Source organism: Amblyomma americanum, chromosome 3, assembly GCF_052857255.1.
Source record: "Amblyomma americanum isolate KBUSLIRL-KWMA chromosome 3, ASM5285725v1, whole genome shotgun sequence".
In the NCBI taxonomy this organism is placed as follows: Eukaryota; Metazoa; Arthropoda; class Arachnida; order Ixodida; family Ixodidae; genus Amblyomma; species Amblyomma americanum.
In genome coordinates, this window is record NC_135499.1 from 147,439,373 (window position 1) to 147,460,804 (window position 21,432).

The following is a 21,432-nucleotide window of genomic DNA, read 5'->3' on the forward strand; positions in this document are numbered from 1 at the left end:
TAGTACAGGATAGCTTGGCTCCAGAAAACCTGTCTGAGAATTTCCAAGCAGTTGTTGCCCAGCGTTTGCACATTGTTGTAGCTATTTGTCCACCGGTGTTTAGCAATCAGTTTGCCATGGATTCTGCACAGGATAATGAAAGTATAGCATTGCAGCAAAGCAATGACTGCTTCTGCACCGTGAAGCTCGAAGAGCGTGTATGTCTAAGCCTGGAGTCAGTGAAGTGTGCCGGGAATGCAGTTGGACCGAAGACTGCAAGCGGAAGGCCGAGTATACACGCAAGCATTTGGGACTCCAAAACGGGCCTGTTAGAAACCTAACCGGGAGCCGCCAGGGAGATGCCAAAACGGGCCTGCCATTCGAGACCTCTCAGCTGCTAATGCCAGTCAGCTTTTGCCGATTAATGCACTAAGCTGGTAAGCTTAGCTCTACTACTTTTTTTTTCTACTACTCTTATTTATATTCAGAGGTTTTGTACTATCATAGAAACTTATTACAAGTGAGCTATTCATAGCTGTTGCATTAACAAGCACACCTTTGGAAACTTGGAACGTGAAGCCAAAAACATGCAAGAGCTCTTTCTTCAGCAATGAACAGAGAAGGAGCAATACATTTCAGATTTTGCATATTTTTTATGTACAGTGTCCTGAAGAGCTAACAGTGACATCGATGCAGAATGCCGCTGGCATGGTACGATGCTGCCCACACAGGTACAGAATAGAGCAAGAACAAATTCACAAAGAGTCACTTGCTGGATGGCTGGTTTTCTTGCAACCAAAAGTTTTGTCTTTGCCCTGCTGTGCTAGAACTCTAATAAACCTCCATCTCCAGAAAATATAGCTTAGTTAAAAATGTGCAGCACTGAGATGCACTCCACACAGTGACCTATAAATTATTACCAAAATAGTGTTGTCAGTATGACAACATGCTGGAACCAAGCAGCCATCACAGTGGAGAGAGCATCCTCAAACGTATTATCAAAGTGAAAAAATGAAAGGAGGCAAATAATACAGTGTGGGCTCTCTGCTGCATGCGTTTTGCATGTAATATATGTTCAAGTGATGAGCTATGTATTGGATTATGATGCATGCCACAACACATGTTTGAGTGCCTTTCAGGAATCGCAAACACTAATGCCGGTCTGTGCAGATCAAGGATAGTGGATTCTGTTAGAAATCCACACACTAAACAGAAGAGAACTGAACTAGTAATATGCACAATGAATTGAATTTATGACGTAGCAGTTTTCTGCACAGGCACTTTGCTGCCTTTGCAACACTGCCAGTGTCAATAATTATCACAGAAGAAAGGGACATGAATGCCACTATTTACACGACGAATTGCGGTGCACTTCAACTCATCACAATGTAGTTAGCTTTGCAGTGCACCACAAATTCTGAGACTGCGTCTCCTTCGCCACTCCCGCACCCTCCACCCGAAGCTCCTCCTCCGCCACCTTCTGTGGCGGCTGCTCCACGCAGGCCACCCGTGATCTCTTCACTCTCGGCAAGGGGCAGAAAGAGCTGGACAAACTCGGGCGTGTATGGCGGTGCGATAACGTCCAGCACCTCGGTCACAAAGTAGCGGATGAGCGAGACGTCCGTATCCTGGCGCTCCCAGCAGGCCCGCACGTAGGTGACCACAGGCACCACGCAGCCACGGCTCAGCAGATGCACCATCCGGTCGAGCAGCATCTTGCGCCGCTCCAGTTGCACCAACACATCCAGCTCCTCGTGTGGGGGCGATTCAAACAGCCTCACAAGCAGGTCGAGCACCTGCGAGACCCCGCGGCTGATTGCAGAGGACTTGTGTGCTACAGCTTCCACACTAGTAGCAGTCGATATGGGCACTGTTTCTGCCAGTACGCAGGTGTTCTGTGAATGGCTGGAGCATCTGCTGCAGCATCTTTTACACTGGACACTTAGAGTTGTTGATAGACTTTTACATGCCAAAGTAACATTGTTGGCCACGGGTAGCCATATTTGATGGCTGCAAATCAATTTCTGCCACCTGGGGTTCTGGTACATGCACCAAAATATCTACATAAGCATCAGCGCATTCTGCATCCAGTGAGGCGGTTGGAAGTGAGCCTGCAAACTTGTGCTTGGCAGTCTAATGCCACAGGCATTGTGCCAACGCAGTCGGTGGGATTTGTTCACGTGCAGACATAAGTTGCGGTACAAATGGGGCCATGACAGACAGGGAGAGACTGAAAAATTCTGAACAATTTCGTCTTGACAAACTACCACATATAGTCGCGTAATGAACCCGCACCCCACTTTTGTCGTCCTGAATTTACTTTTCTTTAGCCTTTTGCTCTTTGTAGCGGGTTCTTCAGTTTTCAGCTGCAGCGCAGACCTTGGCAACGTGCCAAGATGCTCCGTGCTGATAACATCACTGCTTGCTTGTTTAACTTTTGAGAAGAGCTCCTGCCAGGGGAGGGGGTCGGCGAACTTGGCAGAGCGTCAAAATGTTGTGTGCTCTAAGCTAAGCCTTAAAAGTTCGCACTGCACACTCGTAACCATCCTGTGTGTTTTTTAACCTCGCGTAAAAAAACGCGCACCTGACCTTCAGAGCCAGTGTTCAGCATTATCGCGTTATCTCGCCGCGATTGGCCGGCGCCGCTGGCTACCACAAAATTGTCGCACAAAATTGATGACGGAAGGATGGACGGAGGTATGAAATGAAATTTCGACCCTTCCAAAAAAAATATGTTGTAACTTTTTTTTCCTGTGTAATAAACCCTCCCCCAAACTGATGTCATTCTGGTAAAAAAAGTGGGTTCATTATGTGAGTATATATATGGTATAGTGACACATTTTGATGGGTCCGAATTGCATAAAGTGCTCACCCCGCTGCCACATTACAAGCAAAACTGGCAGATTTCAAAATAATGTACGAGTTACTGGGACCAAACTACATCTCAGAAAAGAGGCCCCGAAACATTTTTTTGAACAGAGATGTAAGTTCTCCCAATCAGATAATGCCAGAAAATGTGCTGGTGAACACATGAAGCAAATACAGTGGCTCTATGTGCAGCGGAGAAACTATAGTCTGTAACCCCGCTGCCACATTACAAGCAAAACTGGCAGATTTCAAAATAATGTACGAGTTACTGGGACCAAACTACATCTCAGAAAAGAGGCCCCGAAACATTTTTTTGAACAGGGCTGTCATCAAGGGCTGTCATCGCACAGCGGGTGCCTTAGCGTTTTGCCTCCATAAAAACGGAGCCGCCGCTGTCGGGTTCGAACCCGGGAACTCCGGATCAGTAGCCGAGCGTCCTAACCACTGAGCCACCGCGGTGGGTGAGGACTCAATACAAAATTTTGTTTTCTGTGCTTCATCAAATTCTTGCCTCCCTTATTTTTTACCAAATACAATGTCATTTCCACTGCTGTCAAGTTGTGGCAGACGGATGGCGGGCGTTGTTCTTTTCGTCATTTGTGGCAGTTGCCAGTGGCAGCACAGTGGTAAAGAGAACAGGCCATGAAAGCTTGGTGAGCCCCACATTTAAAGGGCAACCATAGGTTTTAGAAAGCAACGAGCTTAAAGGGGTCAAATGTGTGAAACTTGAACGTAATGCACGCGAAGTCCCTTTGGGCTAGAATTTGAAATGATGACGTAATCGCCAACTAAAATCGCGACTGCCTTCAAGCTTCTCGGCAGCGCACAGCACCAAGTGGGGGACACATCATGATGTCATCGAAGGTACTGATACATTTCCAACGCATAAACACTTGCTTTCAAGGAAAAAAACCGATGCCATCAAAGGCAAAGGCTGCTGAGCGTTGTTTGGCATCATCCAACGAGGCACGGCAGGGTGTGGTCGACGGCAGCAGAAATGTGGAATCTTACTCGCCTCGGTGGGTCAGTGGTTAGGGCGCTCGGCTACTGATCCTGAGTACCTGGGTTCGAACCTGACCACAGCAGCTGTGTTCTGATGGAGGCGAAACGCAAAGGCGCCTGATGTGCTGTGGATGCCGGTGAACATTAAAGATCCCCAGGTGGTCAAAATTATTCCCAAGCCCTCCACTGCTGCACCTCTTTCCTCTCAGTCCCTCCTTTATCCCTTCCCTTATGGTGCCCTTCAGGTGTCCCCCGAGATGTGAGACAGATACTGTGCCAATTTCTTTCCCCAAAAACCAATTTAAAATTTTTTTTACCTTCCACACGTCACACCAAGCTTCACCTACCCCTCCGCTGCAGTGAGGAGAAGCTCGAAATTTAATCGTCGATTACATCACTATTATAAATGCTAGTGCAAAAATACTTGGCATGCTTCACGTACAGCTTTTATAGATTTGAATCCTTGAATAGCGCGGAATTCTCAAAATGTGGTGCAGTTGCATATCATTCAGGTTATGTGAGCAACAAAAGAAAATTATGGTCGATTTGCGTAGTTAGGCCAAATGCGAATTAGGTGCACTAGCTGTTCAATTTTTTCCTTCGGTTCTGGTGTTCAGATCGTGTTCACGGATGGCAGTTGTTCGGATAGCGATAATGGGTTAATGTCCATGTATGCGGAATTGGTCATTCTCTACATTCACAGATCCCTGGGAGTCTTCCTACCACTCCTGGCGCAGTGGTGCAACGGTCAAGCGATGGTCTACTGCCCTCCTATGGCAGGTGCTGCCATCGGTGGGACTTTGGTTGCTTAGGTTGGGTCTCCACCCGGGCTGCTCTTCCCAAGCAGCCTCTCACGATTAAATGAGCTGCCGCTCGAAACGGTGGTCAGGTTGCTGGTATATATATATATATGCCTGGGCAGGTGAGCAGCCGGCCACAAAACTGGCTTCAGACAAAAACACGACGACTAAATGCGGGAAATGGCCACAATAAGTGCCAGCGCACTAAAAATATGAAGCATAATCAATGGGTGCAGCATCATGAGCACTTGCTGTGCTAGCAAAAGCATGCACCCTCCAGTGTAGGGTTTTAGGAATGATGAGAGATGGAAAAACTTCAAAGTGCTCAGCAGAAATTTTCGGCTGCAGATAACTTTTTTAGGTGATTCTACAGTTGGTGGCCCCTTCTTGCTGCATATATTTTGAAACTTTGAAGCCCCCCTCTAGTGCCATGCGAACCTTTTTTCGTTTTTTCCTAATGAGGCCGCTATGAAAGTTTACGGTCCCATAACCAATGCAATATACTTGAGTTACCTAATGGGGTTTTCAGGCAGCCCTTGATAAAGCTAACTCACGTCAACCTCTGCAATGTATACTGTAATACTCAAATATAACAAAGCCATGTCAGCATTACATTCAGATAATCTTCCCACAGTGAGCTCACCAGGCAAAAGCAGCGGCAGGCGAGAGAATGCTATTCTATAAATGCAAGGAAAAACTGGTACGAAGGTTACCTCTTAGCAAATGGTAGCATACAAGCTATTAATCCGCCGAACAATGAGGACATTCATTGCGATGGGCTATAATATAAGAAAAATAGTGCCTAGACCGCGCTGCCTTCAGCCTATGAACAGCAAGAAAACTGCATGAAAACTTTTTTTTTACCTAGCGTGCACCGTCTAGCCCAAACAGTTACATGATCAGGAAACTATGCATCCAGTCCCGGAAAGGCGCTCTTCTACATGGCATGTGCGCATTAGCTGTCCTTTCGTTAAGCTGCATAACTGGCAAGTACCTCTTCACTACGCGGCTCGGCAGTTCAGCAGAGACCATGCCCACTTGAGAAGCTCCTTGCGCATGTTGGCACACATGCCGTAAATTCCAGAATACAGCTTGCAGGGCCTGCATGTTTAAAAGTTAAAATTTTGGGCTTTGCATTCATACGTAGGCTGAAGAATAAATGAGGCCTTAGCTACCATCTCATTCATACGAAAGTGCTCAAACTAAACTTCATGCATCATTCCGTGGGCATCTTGACATTTGGCAGCCCTGAACACAGCCAAGTTGGACCGCATTTACATATGCACTAAAGTGTGTGTGGTACTTGCCTGCACTTCACTTCTCTGCTGCTTTCACCCGTCCTCTATTCCTTTCCTCAGGTATCCACCCTGAGTGAGACTATTTACTATGCCTTTCCTTCCCCCAAAACTGTAACCACTACAACCACTGTCCGGCACTGTTTCTTCTGCATCCTCATCTACACTTATTTCCTACTGGCAAAATGCAAAACAACACCTTATTCAACGCACCACTCTCTGATGAGCCAGTTACCCACCTTCTGGTGCAAAGTAGTGTGGCAGACAACCACCTCGTCGAGTAGGGCCAGGTGCAACGGTGTGTGCTCTGTGGACAGCTTGAAGTATGAGGGGTCCGACACTGTGTGCTCCACCCAGTGGACCACCCCGAGGGCCACCACTGGATACCGCATGGCCTGGAACAGGGCGCCCAGCTCTGGCACCAGCTCAGAGGAGCCCCGGCGCTCTTGGCACAGGGTGTGCACCTTCTCAACTGCCTGCTGCGTGGCTCGCAGCTCGTCCCGGTTCAGGGACTTCCGGACACCCTTGCGGCGTGTCTCGTACACGCTGCCCGCGTACGCCAGCAGGTAGACGTACTTGGGCCGATGCTCGGGGTTCAGTCGCGAGCCAGGCCTGAACAGCGCATCTAGCAGGAGGTCCAGAAAGTGCGGCTCCCGCAGGAGTTCGACGGGTGGTGGGTCGGGTGCCTGGTACATCTTGTGCAGGACAGTAACATCGGCCGGGTTGAGGGCGTCTCGCGACAGCATGGCTGACAGGGCCTGGCAGGCACGTGGGTATGCGGCCGCACCATTGAGTGCCATGGTAATGGGGGTTGGGTCGTGGCCTGTGCGCTGAGCATACCGGCTGATCTCCTGTGCGAGGCGCTTGACGTTGGAGCCTCCACGGGGCTCCTGTGTTGTGGGATGTACAAAGATGTGAAATAGCATGAAAAGAACATTTAGGAACTGGAGAACTCACAGAGTTCCTGACACTGTAATAGCTGTAGCCCCCTGACCCCATGAGAAAGACACACACTCCAAGGCACCATTCGCTGAGCCACTTGGATTACATTACCACACAAAGGATGTTCCTGATAGTACCACCTCCCTGGCCCACCTAAACAATATTCTCATTGACCACAAGGTGGACATCGAAATTTTCAGTCCAGATACATAATGATGACAATGCTGTCTGCCCCAGAATAAGTTACCTACACACCTGTCACTATGAAAAATCATATTTTTATTTCACCCAACAAAACCATAAAACAACAAATGCGTAAAGTTCATAATTAAAGAAGACGCAATCAGGCTAGGTGGAACAGACATTGCAAAACTCGTACTAAAATGGAAATATGGTTGTTTCCTCCCTCTCATTCCTTCAGGTGCATCACACGACATTTGTGGAGAAAGCCTCTATTTCTCTGCGTTCTCCTCGCCTGACTCATCAGTAAGTTAACATGCTGCTAACCATCAACCCTGCTCGATTGCAGCGCTTCACCAGGATGTATGGGTGCAGTTAGAGAGACAGAAGACCGATGTGCATTTTTCCAATAGCTGAAAGAAGCAGTGCCGAGGAAAGCAATGTTGCCTCTATAGCGGGTACTCTTAGTTCTATCTTCGTTCCTGCGTTGAGAGATTCCCAAAACGGAACCACTGCATGTATCAGTGGGCAGCACATCCTGCTGAGCAACATCATCAAGTGCATATTGACTGACTAAGAATGGCACTTTTTTTGGCTGCCTGTAGACCTCTTCATGACCCTTGGAACGCATTACTTCTGGACTGTGGGGACAGCGTGCAAGAGTCGCATGCCACTTCTACATGCAGGTGTTTGCCGCTGCTCCCACAGGCCAATGTTGAATATGGCAGGAGTCCTCCATGTCCTTGTGGAAAGGTCTACTATAGCCTAGTCTCTGCCTGTACTGGTCACCTCCTCTGGGGAATAGGTGTTCTCTACACAACTCTGTTCCCTCACTGAGGAAACGGGAAACATTAGGAAGCACAGGCAGAAACAGGGGAGTTGGTCACCTGCGCGAGCGTGTGCAGCACTGACTGGCTGTACAGGTAGGTGTGCTCTCCGTGACAGACCATGCGCGTGAGCTCAGATAGGTTTTGGCTCATGCGCTCCTCGCCACCCTCCAGGAAGTTGTCGGTAGCAGCCCGAAGCACTCGTGAGAACACTTCCAGCTGCTGCGAGGCTGTTGAGATGGACGTGATCTCGGCCTACAGAGACCAGGGCAAGGGGAAAAGTGGATACAATGCTTTGTGTAAACAGCAAGCTTGTAGCACGTGCCCACAAACGTGATGAAAATTAAACACGACCACAGAAAAGAACTGGCAGCAGCAAATAGAAGTGCAACTACAAGGAAAGCCACAAGTGAAGATAACAACAGCCCCTGCAGTTCTACAATGCCATCTGCATGCAGAAATGCAGGATTTAAAAATATGCTGCTGCATTTGAAGGAAACCATACATTGCCTCACTTAATTCTGCACGCAGCCTTTGAAACTGAAGCTGCAGCTGACCAGTCCAGTCAGGAGGGTAAACACAAAAAAGCATTCTGTTACTCAACCCTCTGGCTTACTCCGTAAGCTGTGGCAACGGCGACCTACACTCGTGACGGACCCTTTGTTTTTTTGCATGTTAAACGAGACCTTTACAATTGTACATTGCTTCTGCGCACTGCCTTGCAAAGAAGAAATAAAGAGGAGTGACCGCTAGGTGCTGCTTTTTACTTGGTAATTGTGGTGAAACAGTGCAAGAATATGCAACCAAGCACTACAGCTCCCTGCGTCAAATTTGCTCGCACTGCTTTGTACACAAGTGCGTGCTTTACAAGTGTGGTTCTCCACACAAAAATGGCAGCGTTACATGAGGAAAGCTACGATGCATAGCATTAATGAGACAATCTGTACTATGCTATTGCCAAGGAGCACCAATAATTTTTTCTGAGGTTCTGGTTCATTCCTTTCGATAGTCATGTCTGTGGTCACACTATGACACACTACGACGGATCTCGACGGATCTAGCACTCTGGTGAATCTCGTCAAGTCTACAACTAGTGGGCAGAAAATAAAAACCCCAAGAAGGACAGCTTTAAACTCTGGATTTTGCCTAAGCCTTCATTTCTTAAAGACATGGAACTAGGTTTAAAGAAAAATGGGGTTAAAAGCACCTGAGTCTCTGCCCCTGACCCTCTGCACATTTCCATTATATGCATTATTGTTAGTATAGAAGCATGTCCCTCTGTGTTTAAATTATTTTTCATGCAACTGTGAACCTCGCTTTTCTACCTGGAACCCGGCATCTGAGATGAGCTTAATGGTGAAGTTGAGCATCAGGCAGTCCGGGTACTCTTCGGCCAGCTTGTAGATGAGCGAACGCCAGGTGGGGTGCTCAATCATCTCCGTCAACCAGCCGGGTGTCTCGCCCTCGTCGTTGAAGATGGAGTCGGCCTTCTTTGGGTCAAAATGCTTCAGGATCATCTGCTTCAAGTGGTCTTCGACAAGACCCTGGACCTGAAGCCATGATTAAAGCATCACAGTGAGACCAACCACAAAACAAGCCTTGACTAAGATTAAGTTTTGCACCGGTTTTGCTATATACTGTTTACCACAACGCAAGGGCATGCGTGCAAGGAACCATCGAATCGGTGATATGCAGCAGGTCGCAACACAGCAAACTTATGGCGTTCATGTGGCTGCAAGGTAAAAGTTCGCACTTTTGGAAAAAAAATAACAAAAGTAGAAACTGACGACCAACATCGCGTGAGCACTAGCGGAATTAAGAATTATTAGCTTCAGCTGCTTCAAATAAGTTCGGTGAGAAAGCAAGGTGAATCGAAACTCGGATGCGTCTGTAGACGTCGCTTACGGTTGCAGCTACGCAACGTCAGTCTAGTTTAATCACAGCACCCAAAAAATGTCCAGGACCAATTTCGATTGCTTGTTGACGTTAGTCACGTTGCGTTGGTGTTTAAGGCAGCGCTCCGGGAACGGCGGAGCAGGTTTACCTCTGTGATCTTCATTCCGGCCATAATTAGCCACTCGGCCAGAAGGTTTGCCGTCTGGGCCACAGCCTGATAGTTCTCAAGCAGCAGGTCCACGACTTGCTCCGGGTTTCCGCCTGCCTGGAAATAGCGTTTCAGTTGCACGAAGATGCCGGGCTCCATGATGAAATCCAAGCTGCTGAACTTCTCGATGCACTCTTGTTGAATTCGCTCCACGAGCGCCTCCTGATCTTCTCCCAGTGGTGAATCGGCGTCGCCCTCTTCCCATGCCCGGTCTTCATCGTACTCTTCCATCCTGGATCTACACAATATGTCCGGTAACTATAACAAACTTGTTTATTGAAAGCTGAAGCGTTCTTCGCGCTTCCGCCTGTTGCTGTTTCTCTCAAGTTGACTTGGTTTGGATTGGCGTTGTGATGCTGGTACGGATTGTTTACTCTGAGCCGTTGACAACGGACGCTGGCCTTGTCTGTTCAGTAATCTTTGGCACTCAAATGAAAGATCAGAAATATCTGCTTTGAGACCTTCGACCTTTGTTACAAATTTTTGATTATAGAACTCTCAAACCTTTGATTTGATTGAAGGGTCCTCTACCCATGCTCTCGAGTCAGTTTCAGCCCTTGTTTCAACAAATTAATTATTCGTGAAAGATGTTGCACGTATTTTCTAACTTTAATGTTCTTTTTTCATAAATGACTTGTTTTGGGGGCTCAAAGTAATCAGGCGCAGGGTAGATCTTGTCACGCGCAGGTATGATTAGACAACAATGCGCATACCGCGTTCGCGCTCTACAGCTACAGCTGACAGACGAGTTTGTTTATTTTTTCCTTGGTCGCTTCGTGTCCTTGTAATTTTAGTGAAGAAAAATAACTCGTAAATCGGTGTGCTCGCAGTGGGCATTGCACTCGTCTGCCACCCGTAAAAGACCATACTAGTGCGTTTTGGCTCCCCTGTGGTTCTTTTTCGCAGTTTCCATCCTTTTCTCGTAAGTTATACGTGTTCCGTTCTTACCGCCCCATTCATCATGATCTCGCCGCACGATCCTTGGTCCCGTTATTCGTTTGGTTTTACATTTGATTTGTGCAAATGTTATGGCTTCTTGCTGCGTGACATCGTTTGTTAGCCATCTGACTTAACTGCGAGCGCTTGCAACTGCTCTGAAACCCGTACACGAACCTACTTCCATGTAGGAAATATGAATTATGTTTGCCGTAACGCTTTTCAGCTACGTTGAGGCTTGTCCTCTTGTTCTGTGCCTTTGCCTTTATTTTTCCGTAGTGAATAAGCTAAATTATACTGGCTTTATAGTTAGCCTTTATCTAGACCACAACGCTTTACAAAACACTCGATCCTGTATTTTTGCTCTAGGAAGTGCCCACCTTGCGTCGAATCCCTGTGACCTCTCCCCTATGGTTAGCTGGGTCGCTTACGAAGATCTGCCCAAAACTTATTTTGCGTACATCCTCGCTGTGCTGCGAAGGGCGTGTTGACATTTCGCTTACTCGCCACTGGGTTTGAAGTCAGTTTTTTTTTTTTTTTCATTGGCATACTTTTTTGCTTCTGTTGAGATTGTGTGAGCTGTCTGTTATTGTATTCGCGTAATGTTCCGGATCGCGACCGCTGCAGGATTCATTTCTGTGCGAAAGAACTGGATCGACGAACCTTTTACCTTTTTATTTAACGAATGGGTGCGGAAGTTGAACAATGGCTGCCTCCGTTCGCTCATCTCTTGTATGTAGTACCAGCAAAAAAAAAAAAAAAGGCGTCTTCTCCAGCAAAACTTATTTTTATGAACTTCGGGTACGTTTCCCTCAATCCGACCGACCCTGCTTTTCAAGAGGCTGATAGTGCCTAGCTCACGTTTGCGGCTACATTTATCAGCGCCGTTTTCCGGGCGACTTGTGCGACTATCTTTGAGACAGCAGCAGCTTGGTTTGCTGAAAGGAATCTTTATCGCTGTTGCAGTGATGTTTGCCTATGGCAACTTGATGCAGGCTTCTGGGTGTGGCTTTGGCTCAGTTAACGCTTCTCAATTTTATGAATAGTGTTGCTTTGAGCACAAAGCTTCATGCTGGTCTTTTTGTTTTCTTGATAATTACATTGTAAGCTGCTTATTCATGCTGCCATTCTTTCTCCCCAATTCCTGGTTCAGTCAAATTTAAATTTCGCAGAGGGTCGCATTTTTTGGTCTTCCTCGCACAGTGATTGATACATTTGGCATTGGTCTTTCCAATGCGTGCATAGTACAAATGGAAATCCACTGTCGTATGCTTGCTTGCCGGCTCTTGAAAAGCTAGCTTGTGTAGCAGCAGAGATCGGTGTCACCATCTGCTGGGCAGAGGCCAGCCCAAGAGCAGGCACTTGCATCGGTGGCTCAGTGGCTTTGGCATTCTGATCTCAGGGTTGTGGGATTGAATTCGAGCTGCCATGGCCACATTTTGGTGGAGGTGAAATGCAAAAAATGCCTGTTTGTTGTGTAACGTCGGGGCACATTTAAGTTTCACAAGTGGTCGAAATAAACGCAGAGCCCTTCACTACAACTTCTCTCATATTCCATGAGCAGCTTCGGGATGTTTACACTGCATGACGTAATATTAAGAAGCAGGAATGCAGAGCTATTGTGCTGCCAGTAGTCTTGTGCTTAATCCTGAATGAAGTGAAATGCGTTTCATGTGACTTCAGACGAAGCAAACTGGTGAAATGGCTTTTTTGTGACAACTGCTTGGCCCGTGCAGCCACTGTGCCTTGCGCTTATGACGTTTATGATGTGTTTATCGATTTAGCATTTATTTGTCTATCATAAGGCCTGAGCATGTGAACATTCTGCGCTTGAGCTTCTTTTTCTTTTTTTTTTCTTGCAAGTAATTCCAAATGTCCTTCCTTACTAAAGCATATCCCACAGTCAAAGGTGCCACTAGTGACTGTGTAGTGAGTGCTGGTGATCACCACGTAACTGCTGTGTGGTGCGCAGTACTGGTGGTAGGTATGTATGCAGTTTATGTATAAATGAGCAGCAAGAAAACCAGTTATCTTTGTCCTTTGCACTGCTCTTTGAAAGACTGGTGACAGCAGCAGCATCTATGAAATGATGGCTGACCGTGTTGTGCATTGGTCAGACATATTTAATGCAGCTCAATATCAAGCTAACTTTCAGGGTAACTTTAGAAGAAGTACTGTGAGTCTTATTCCTCGAGAAGAAATGGTTTAAGTGCGCTGTTTTTTCCCAGCTGCTGATGTCTGTAAGGAGGCTTCATTATGTAGTCCAGTAACTAGATTTCTGTCGAGACGAGTTACAAAAGCACTTGAATTGTAAAATCTAGACGTTTGTCGAACAAACAGTTATTTAAAGCTGGCTTTGTGTTCTCTGCTTTTTTGTATTAGAGCTTGCAATTCTGTCTGGCCTGGCTTGTATTACTGCACAAGTTGGGAAGCAGACTTCAAGTGAGCTTCCAGGGATATCTGTGTCTTGGGCCAGTGCATGGTGGGAGGGAACCTCATTTGGAAGCTACCATTACAACCTTTTCTGCAACCATGTTGGCTGCAGCAAAGTGCAGCTGCTGTGAATTTTTTGCTATTACACACAGAAATGAGGGCTACTTCTTCTGCATGGGGTTGGCATTGGCCTTGCTACAGTAATAAAAACCTTGAGGCTGACTAGAACAAAAGCAGTATCAAGGAGGGCATTATGAATAAGACCTTTAAGAAACATCCCAATTTACCAGAACATGCTCTTTGGGCATGTGGTCAAACCTGTGCTAGACCTGGACTTTGAGGATGTTACTACATTCTTCCTAATTGAAGCTAAAAACCAAAAACTGAGGTAACACTACATCATCACTTTTTATAACTATTATTGGACATCTTCCATCAGGCTAGCTAGGCATGCAAACTATGCAGACTGGGCCTAATCACAACAACTGCTGTGGTGTATGCCACTGAAATCTGCTCATGTGATGAGGATATTTGGCCAGTGTAGCCTGACCAAAATGTTCTGTCATTATGTATAAGCCTGCCCTCAAACTTGCCGCTGTTTTGTGACCATGGATCTCGAGTGACTTTAAACATCTTTCTTTTGAGTGTAGAAGAGGGAACCATGTCGTCATCCCGTGCCCCGTCACCATCAACGGAGACCCGCTTAGAGGCCCTCGAGTCGTCGCTGCTCGTGCTGTCGCAGAAGATGGAGACGCTGCGGCCGCTGTTGCACCGTGTACTGGAGAACAGCCAGGCACTGCATCATGGTGGTGGAACTGCCTCGTCATCCTCCTCCGCCTCCCTTAGGGATGATGATCCAGCCACCTCGCAGTTCCTGCATGACTTCTTCACTGAGGACTACGATGAGGGCGGCGGAGGTGACTCCTCTGAACCAGACAGCCAGGTTGGTGACAGGCTGCTGATGGGGAGCATTCGTCATTTGATTGGCTCTGAGTTGCTCAGAATGTCAGTGGAACGGTCATGTCATGTCTGGAGATATTTCTATTGTGCCAGACACAGCATGGTGAGAAAGCCACAGTCTGTGTCTGTGTGAAGCCACCACAGCCCAGCGCCTCTAGTGTACTGAAGCACCTTCTGGGCACACACCAGTAAAATGCATCTCCCACATATAAACCTCCACCCTTCAGATGGTCTCCATGCCCCACCACCATCCACCCACCTCCACCTTCCACCCACGAGAAGACCACACAATAGCAGAATAAAAAGGCAATACTGAAATAAAATTCAAACTCAATGAGAAGGCAGTCAATGTAAACCCGAAATGCACAACCAGTGCAGATTTGTCATATCACATCATATGATTGCCTGTGCATTTTTTCTTCCTGTGTTCCTGCACTGTGTAGGCCATTCATTTGTTCCTGATTTGTCTTGGGGGTGGAGCTGGTGCGAGTCAGCTATCTTTGAGTGTAACTGAATTTATTTACCATGTTAGCCTTCTCTTTTATGCAGGAGAGCCAATGGGCAGAGGAGGACTTTGCCTCCAGCCGCCCTGTGGCGCCTTACATCGGCCGCTTCGTACGCCGGTGCTGGGAGGCTCGTGGACGAGTTCTGCGCTGTCGCAAGGCTCGGGCTGCCTACCCTAACCCCAACCTGCCTTTCCTCAAGGTTTGTGTATCTGCTGCCTTGGTCAACTTGATGCTCATTGAAAGTAAAGATCTGATGCCTTTGAAGGGGATGATTGCTACGCACCTGTTTCATAAAAGCCTCGCTTCTGTAAACCAGCAAATTCCTCGACAAGGACAAGGTTGTGGGTTTTTGCTTCAAATCAATACATAATTTGCCACATGGAAACTCGTTCTGAAGTGGGTGGTACTTGTACTGCTTTTAACTCATCAGTTTTAATCCCTGCTTTTGGTGTCATCTTACATGCGATTCAAAATGAGGTGACATAAAAGCATTGTTGTCGTACTCAGGTATGGTCTGTTTGAATTCTTCGAAACATTAATCTGGTAAACCAATGGTACTCATACTCCAGATATATTTGTTATGGGGAATTCCAGGTGCAGATTCGGAGCACTTCTGGATTAACTCCTGCTTTTTTTTTTTTTTTTCAAACAAGGCTGTTCCAGTGGAAGATTGGGATCACAGTTCGCATGCTCCGATGGCAGACTGGGATAAGCTTCCAAGTCTAAGTCGCTTTGTGAAGCAGTCTTAAGTTCCCCACTGAATCACGGATTTGGCTGGAAGTTTGCGTGATGTATTTGCTTTAGCAGTGCAATTCTTTCTGGCACCCGCCGTTTCTTGATTCATAGCAGACAGCTTGAATGGGGGAGCACAAGGAATGCTAGGTAAAGCCGAAAGTTGGGCAAATTGGTGAATGTGAGCGCTTGTCTGCGTCGTCCTGTCAGTCTTTCGTGTTTCCTTTGCGCTATATTTTACATCATGAATACTAAGTACTTTCTCTGTCGGTGGCATGTGAGTGCTCCCAGCTTGCTCTGGCCAAAGCACGAGTGTTCCAGACGCAGGTTTGGGGCAAGTGCTGTCCACTGGACTTAGGTGCTGTATTGTAGAGCGGGTGGATCACTCCGGACCTTTGGTTGAAATTCACTATTTTTGTACCATCATGGAATTTCCTCAGTAGCTTTTCATTTGGCTGTAACTAGGTCTCATAACCTTTTTTTCATTCATCAGGTAAATAGTTAATAGCTGTGGACCTTGCATCAAGGTGCTGTTTTGTAGCCACAGGGCTTTCGAAGGCATTAAGCTCAGAATGCTTTGCATATCCTGTTTTGCAGGTTTTAAGACATAAATTGTATTAAACTGGACCTAATTTCACAGCGTAACTCAACATTGCTGACCAACAGGTCTACAAAATCTGTGAATAAAATTTCAATCACGAAGTCAAACTCGGTGAGAAATTTTCTCATGGAGCCCCTGCAATGGAGGAATCACGTTGATTGGGCCATGCTTCCGCATGGCCCTGGAAGCTGTAGTGACATTAGGCTCTTCACATGGTGCCAGATAGCTTTTTCTTGCATACACTTTTTGTAGTGAGATAGACTGGCAATTTTGCTTGCTTCTTATGTCTGATTCTGTTGTGATGAGGCCTTATTGTGCATAAGGTCCTTGCAAGTGCACGTGTCCCGCTCCAGGTGCCCCGGCTGAACCCCGAGTTTGAGGGCTACAGCCGCTTCCGGGCCATTGGCCTGGATCGAGCACGGGATGAAGCATTTGGCCGTACCCAGGCATCGGTGGTGGGTGCAGTCGGGGCTCTGGTGGACTTGCTTGACTGCTGCGACCGATCTGGTCCGCACGTCGCTCGGCAGGTGAGCTTGCACCCAATAGTGGAGTGGAATTGCACGTATACACCACAAGGTCGTTGGTTATGCCTCACTGATGCTGTGTGCTGGTAGAAAATGGCGGAAAAAGATTAACTAACCTTATAAGGATGAGACGTCTTATTATGGGTGGAGTTTTGCTGTAGCTAAGGGGCGAATTTGCCAACTTGCATTCTTGGTGGCATGCGTGTGCTGGGGTGGGGGTATGTTAATATTACATAGCTGATAAACTTTGCAGTGACATTTGCAGCACCCCTGAAGGTATGAAGGGGTGAGCTCTATAGTCTTTTGCCCTTACCCTCTATTAACTTCGGACGTTCAGTAGTGCTGTGAGGACTCGTCTACACATCTCTACAGCAGACCTTGTTGCCTGGAGTGACTTGACAAGAGGTGTATGCAGAGCGTTAATCACCTATTTCAATCTAACCTAAGTTAATTACTTCAAACCTTCCAAATGCTACGTGCTGTGATGGTATAACATGGACAGTTGTCCACAGTTAGTATTTCTAAACATGTGTCAACACTTACAGCAACCCAGATATGGCAGGCATTGCACTTGCAGGGTCGGAGCCATCTGCTCCTTGTGTGTCATAGGGAATACTCTGCTTGGTGTCCGGGCCCAGCCACAGCTGCTGGCTGTTCTCTGCCATGTCCTGAGCGATAAGCTTGACCACGGTTGACTCGCTGGCAACCCTCACTCACTCTAAAGTGCATCCACCTTTGCTGGTACTCTTCCACTCAAGGGTAGCGTGGAGACCATGCAAGTCTCTGCCACTGCACTATGCCAACATGTGCACTTTTCTTGATGCATCTTTTCATAATGACAACACTTCTTGTACTATGGGGGCAGAGGTATCCAGGACACGCAAAAAGTGATCTAGGTATGTCTGCCTACAGTCACCTTATTTCACCACCATACATTAAGATACTGTTGAGTGCAAAAGTGGTATACAACACCCGAGGTTGCATGGCTCACTGCTCTTTTGGCGACCTTCGGCATTTGGGGCAAACTGGTGTGCCACGCATCAAAACGAGGTAAGTGGCATGCCTCGGGATCAAAACGGTCACTTTCTTGTCTGTATTGACACTAGCTGCTGCTGGAATGTGGCGTGACATTCAAGTCTAATTAAAGCGCTGCTGTTGTTTTTTTGCTCCTGAGAGTACATAATCTACAGTCTCACCTCCACTAGTGTGATCTCGAGCCACCCGGCTGATAAGAGCTGTTGCTTGCAGCTGATGCATCCTGGAGACTTTCGTCCCTGGTAGTACATTCTTGCATTGGGGCCATAAGCTGTGATTGCAGGAAAATGTGACTGCTCTTTTAGGCTGTGGCCGAGCGCACAGGAGCTGCGCTGGCACATCTGGGTCGGGCGTTTGAAGCGCTGTCGGCGGAGAGGCGCCACATGGTGTTGTCACGGGTGGCACCTGACCAGCGGCGCCTACTCGAGGGCCTTGGTCCGGGCAATGCTGGCAGCGGTGACCAGTCGACGGAGTTCTTGTTTGGGCCGCGGCTGCGTGACCGGGCAGCCAAGCGGACAGAGTTTGTCAGCTTGCTGGACTTCCTCCGTGCCCGGGGACGTCAGCTGCAGCGACAGAATGGCGGGAACCCGTCGGGCGAGAGGCGGCGAGCATCGCGGCGGCGGCCACGAACTCACTTTGGTGCCCCTGCCAGGCGTAAGTGTGATGAGGCTGCTTGTGTGTATGTGTCTTCTGCCTAAGGGGTGGCTGGTATTTCGAACTATGCTGGTACACCGAAATTTCGTTCCTCGTGAAGAAAAAAATTGTTTGCCATGGAGTATTTATTCGTTTTGCTGTGTTATGAAAATCAAATAGGCGTTCATTTGTTTGTTGCGCTTGTAGCATTTGAGTAGGTATAATATGTACATTTCATTCTTTTTCCCATTCTGTTTCGGGAATGTTGGCATGCGGTTAGCCTATTTACCTGTTTCTAGCGCATGCTTTTATGGTTTTAGTACCAGTGTGAAGGCCACAGCTGCCTTTGTATCAGAAAAATTCATCATCGTCGCCACTAGAAGAAACAGTACTGCCAGCCTTTGTTCACGATGAATGAGTAGTCTGCAAAGCTTACGAGGCATTGATATGTGTAGAAGTGAACTCGAATGTGTTTGCACACCTGTAAAAAACAAGACAAAGTGGGCAAGGACGGTTTAGTGAGTATCTCTTAATTACAGCAATAAAATGTTTTCTTTTAATTCTGACCGGCTATTGGCAGCCTGCTGTATTGACTTGCCCTGTTCACTTCTGTAGCAGGCTATATTTTGAGCCTGCTTCGCATTTAGCTGTCCTGCTTAGAAGATATCTTTTTTCATGCTAGAACTTGTAATGCATGCCACCACGTTGCTTAGAAGTGTTGAAAGTTGGTAACAGTTCTTGGTAGTAAGTTGCTTTGCTACAGCTGTTGCATTTTACTTGACGTCAGGCTTCCCGTCGTGTTCATAGTGCAGGGAAAAGCATGCGCACTTCACTTTCATTCAGTCGACCTTGTTGGTACCCGCAGAATCGGCTCCAATTATTAGTAATGTGTGTTTATTTGAAATTTTGAATAGCTTATGAATAGCGGTTGCTGATTGATTCAATTTGCACTGCGCTTGTACATTTCAAACGGCTTGAATTTTTGTTACATTTTAAAATTAAAATAGATGCAGTCGAGCCTTGTTATAGCAAATGGGTCAATATAGCTAAAATCCGTAATGTAAAATTTCGTCGAAAGCTGTGTGCACTTAAGTCTGTGAAGGGACAGAAACTCGGGTGGCCCTTGCTTGAGAGTAGGGATAGACCTTTTTCGAAGTTCTAGCGGCCGTTTTGAAGGCACTTGTAGCGATTCCAGAGGCCACAGAAAAGCACCTCCATGATAGCGGATGCTAGCACAGGGTATAGCCGTCCACACCATTGCATCTGGGGTGCTGTCAGTAGACACAAGAGACGCCGAAGCATGCCAACCACATGGCTACCAACCATGCACACCAACCATGCACAGGCTACCTGCCCTGCGGTTCCTGGTCACCGTCATTGATTTGATGAAGGATGATTCAAGGAGAAGCCCAGTGCGCAAGTCATACTTCGCTTATCACATGAACATATGGAATGCCTGGGCAGAAAATTCTCGGGATCAGCTGTCTTTGGTTGCAATACTTTCTTCCCAGTTCTTGCAATAAAATGGTCAGCGTAGCCATTTCCAGTGAGTTCCCATCGTATCGTGTAGAGCTTGAATTGCTGGCGGTCTTTTTTCTGTGCAGATCCGCAAGGCACACGTCAAAAGTGATGAAGCGACCAACTTCTTGTGAGCCACAGGATGATTGAAGTTAAAATTATGGTAGCGGCCTGTGTATGTAGGCTTGCAGTATATGATGAAGGACAGATGGCTTCCTTTTCGGTGCACGAGGATGTCAAGGGAGGGCAGAAAGTTGACTTTTTTGATTTCATTAGTAAACTGCAAACTGGGGTTCACCGCGTTAAATTTTTGTAGAACCCTTGTAGAACGCGGCTTCTCCAGGATTTGTCCTTTGATGACCAGGACCATTGATGACCAGGACCATAAACTGCACACCAGGAGGCATGCCACTAATCTACATCCAGTCATTATGTCACAAACTTCTCTCTTAAAATGCTACCTCGTCGTCTTGTCCACCTCATTGTGGTCAAGGAACCTGTACGGGATCTGAAACGCCGTTCTTCAATGTCTGACTTGGCCTGTGACTGCTGTTAGTTTCAAAACATAAATTATGGTCTCTGCTGTAGTTGTGGTAGGCGTTGGCCGGGCAACGAGAGTGCACCTTCTCATACACCTGCCTGAACAGTCTCTTACGCTATATTCATTTCACTCAGCAGCACTTTTGATATGGCTGGTAATGCTTGTAATGGTGCCAGTCAGTGACTGTCTCAAGTTTGAATTGTTGGGAAAAAATAGCTTCCCCTTTTTTTTTTTCAGGAATGCACAGGCGCTTGTCCAAGTTTAGCTGGAATCACGAAAAAGGACAAATGGACTAACTTTTCTGTCATGGTGCCTCACTAGTGCCTATGGTATTCTGCTACTTAGCATTAGGTCACAGGTTCAAGCCTGGACGGTTGCCACATTGTGATGGATATGAAGTACAGAAATGTTCATGCACCAAGATTGCAGTGTACTTTAAATAACCTCCCATGTGGCTGAAATTAATCTGGAGTCCTCCGCCACGTTGCGGTTTATGGGCATTTAATTGGTTTTGACACATAAAAACTGGTTTATATGTGGTATTAATAGAAGCAAACTGTGCGTTATATTTCATGAATATCAAGTTGCCCTTGCATGCTGTAGCTACTGCACATGATAACTGTGCACTCACTGACACCTCTGGTGAAGTCAGCACATTTGTGAACCTGTTGTCAATTGTTTTTTTCCCATGCAATTTTTCTTTGTACAGGACGAAGGACGTAACAGCCACCGGTTCCATAGCCCCTGCCATCCCTGTGCCTGTCAGCTTGGTTTTTTCTGCAGTATATAATAAATCTCATGAAAGTTCTGTGCAAAGAATTGTCCCTCCTTGTTCTTGTATTTCTTACCTTTTTGCTTTGTGATGCGAGTATGTAGCAAAGCCAGGTTGACAACTTCATGTTTACAAGAGGGATAAAACATACATTTTATCTGCTTATTTTGCCTTCCAGGCAGTAAACTAAAGTGTGAAGTTGCGACTGACATCAAAGTTTGAGAACATTGTTTGACCCAAACAA

At 46.9% G+C, this 21,432-nt stretch overlaps 2 protein-coding genes across 4 annotated transcripts; one reads left to right on the forward strand and one right to left on the reverse strand.

Moving 5' to 3' along the window:
* Window positions 1-612: 612 nt before the first annotated feature.
* Window positions 613-10,228, reverse strand: TH1 (negative elongation factor complex member TH1). The gene is made up of 5 exons (XM_077658240.1): window positions 9,938-10,228; window positions 9,219-9,443; window positions 7,954-8,148; window positions 6,184-6,834; window positions 613-1,775 (listed from the first exon to the last, which is right to left on the reverse strand). Exons 1-5 carry the CDS (start codon window positions 10,226-10,228, stop codon window positions 1,353-1,355), a joined length of 1,785 nt encoding a protein of 594 aa, XP_077514366.1. The 3' UTR covers window positions 613-1,352.
* On the forward strand, window positions 10,113-21,235 carry LOC144125132 (uncharacterized). 3 transcript variants are annotated; one of them, XM_077658241.1, is made up of 6 exons: window positions 10,113-10,251; window positions 14,017-14,309; window positions 14,876-15,031; window positions 16,519-16,692; window positions 18,030-18,378; window positions 21,126-21,235. In XM_077658241.1, the coding sequence occupies exons 1-6, from the start codon at window positions 10,245-10,247 to the stop codon at window positions 21,137-21,139; spliced, it is 993 nt and encodes a 330-aa protein (XP_077514367.1). In that variant the 5' UTR covers window positions 10,113-10,244; the 3' UTR covers window positions 21,140-21,235. The 3 variants fall into 3 exon arrangements, with proteins under 3 accessions (XP_077514367.1, XP_077514368.1, XP_077514369.1); XM_077658242.1 differs by lacking the exon at window positions 10,113-10,251 and adding an exon at window positions 10,692-10,919; XM_077658243.1 differs by lacking the exon at window positions 10,113-10,251 and adding an exon at window positions 11,935-11,952.
* Window positions 21,236-21,432: the final 197 nt, after the last annotated feature.

Coding starts and splice junctions, on each gene's coding strand:
- TH1 (XM_077658240.1), bottom strand. CDS start 10,228: ATGGAAGAGTACGATGAAGACCGGGCATGGGAAGAGGGCGACGCCGAT. Junction 8,149..9,218: donor TCTCAGATGCCGGGTTCCAG/GTAGAAAAGCGA, acceptor TGGTCTCTGTAG/GCCGAGATCACGTCCATCTC. Junction 1,776..6,183: donor ACACTACTTTGCACCAGAAG/GTGGGTAACTGG, acceptor GGGGTCTCGCAG/GTGCTCGACCTGCTTGTGAG.
- LOC144125132 (XM_077658241.1), top strand. Junction 14,310..14,875: donor CCTCTGAACCAGACAGCCAG/GTTGGTGACAGG, acceptor TCTTTTATGCAG/GAGAGCCAATGGGCAGAGGA. Junction 15,032..16,518: donor CCAACCTGCCTTTCCTCAAG/GTTTGTGTATCT, acceptor GTCCCGCTCCAG/GTGCCCCGGCTGAACCCCGA.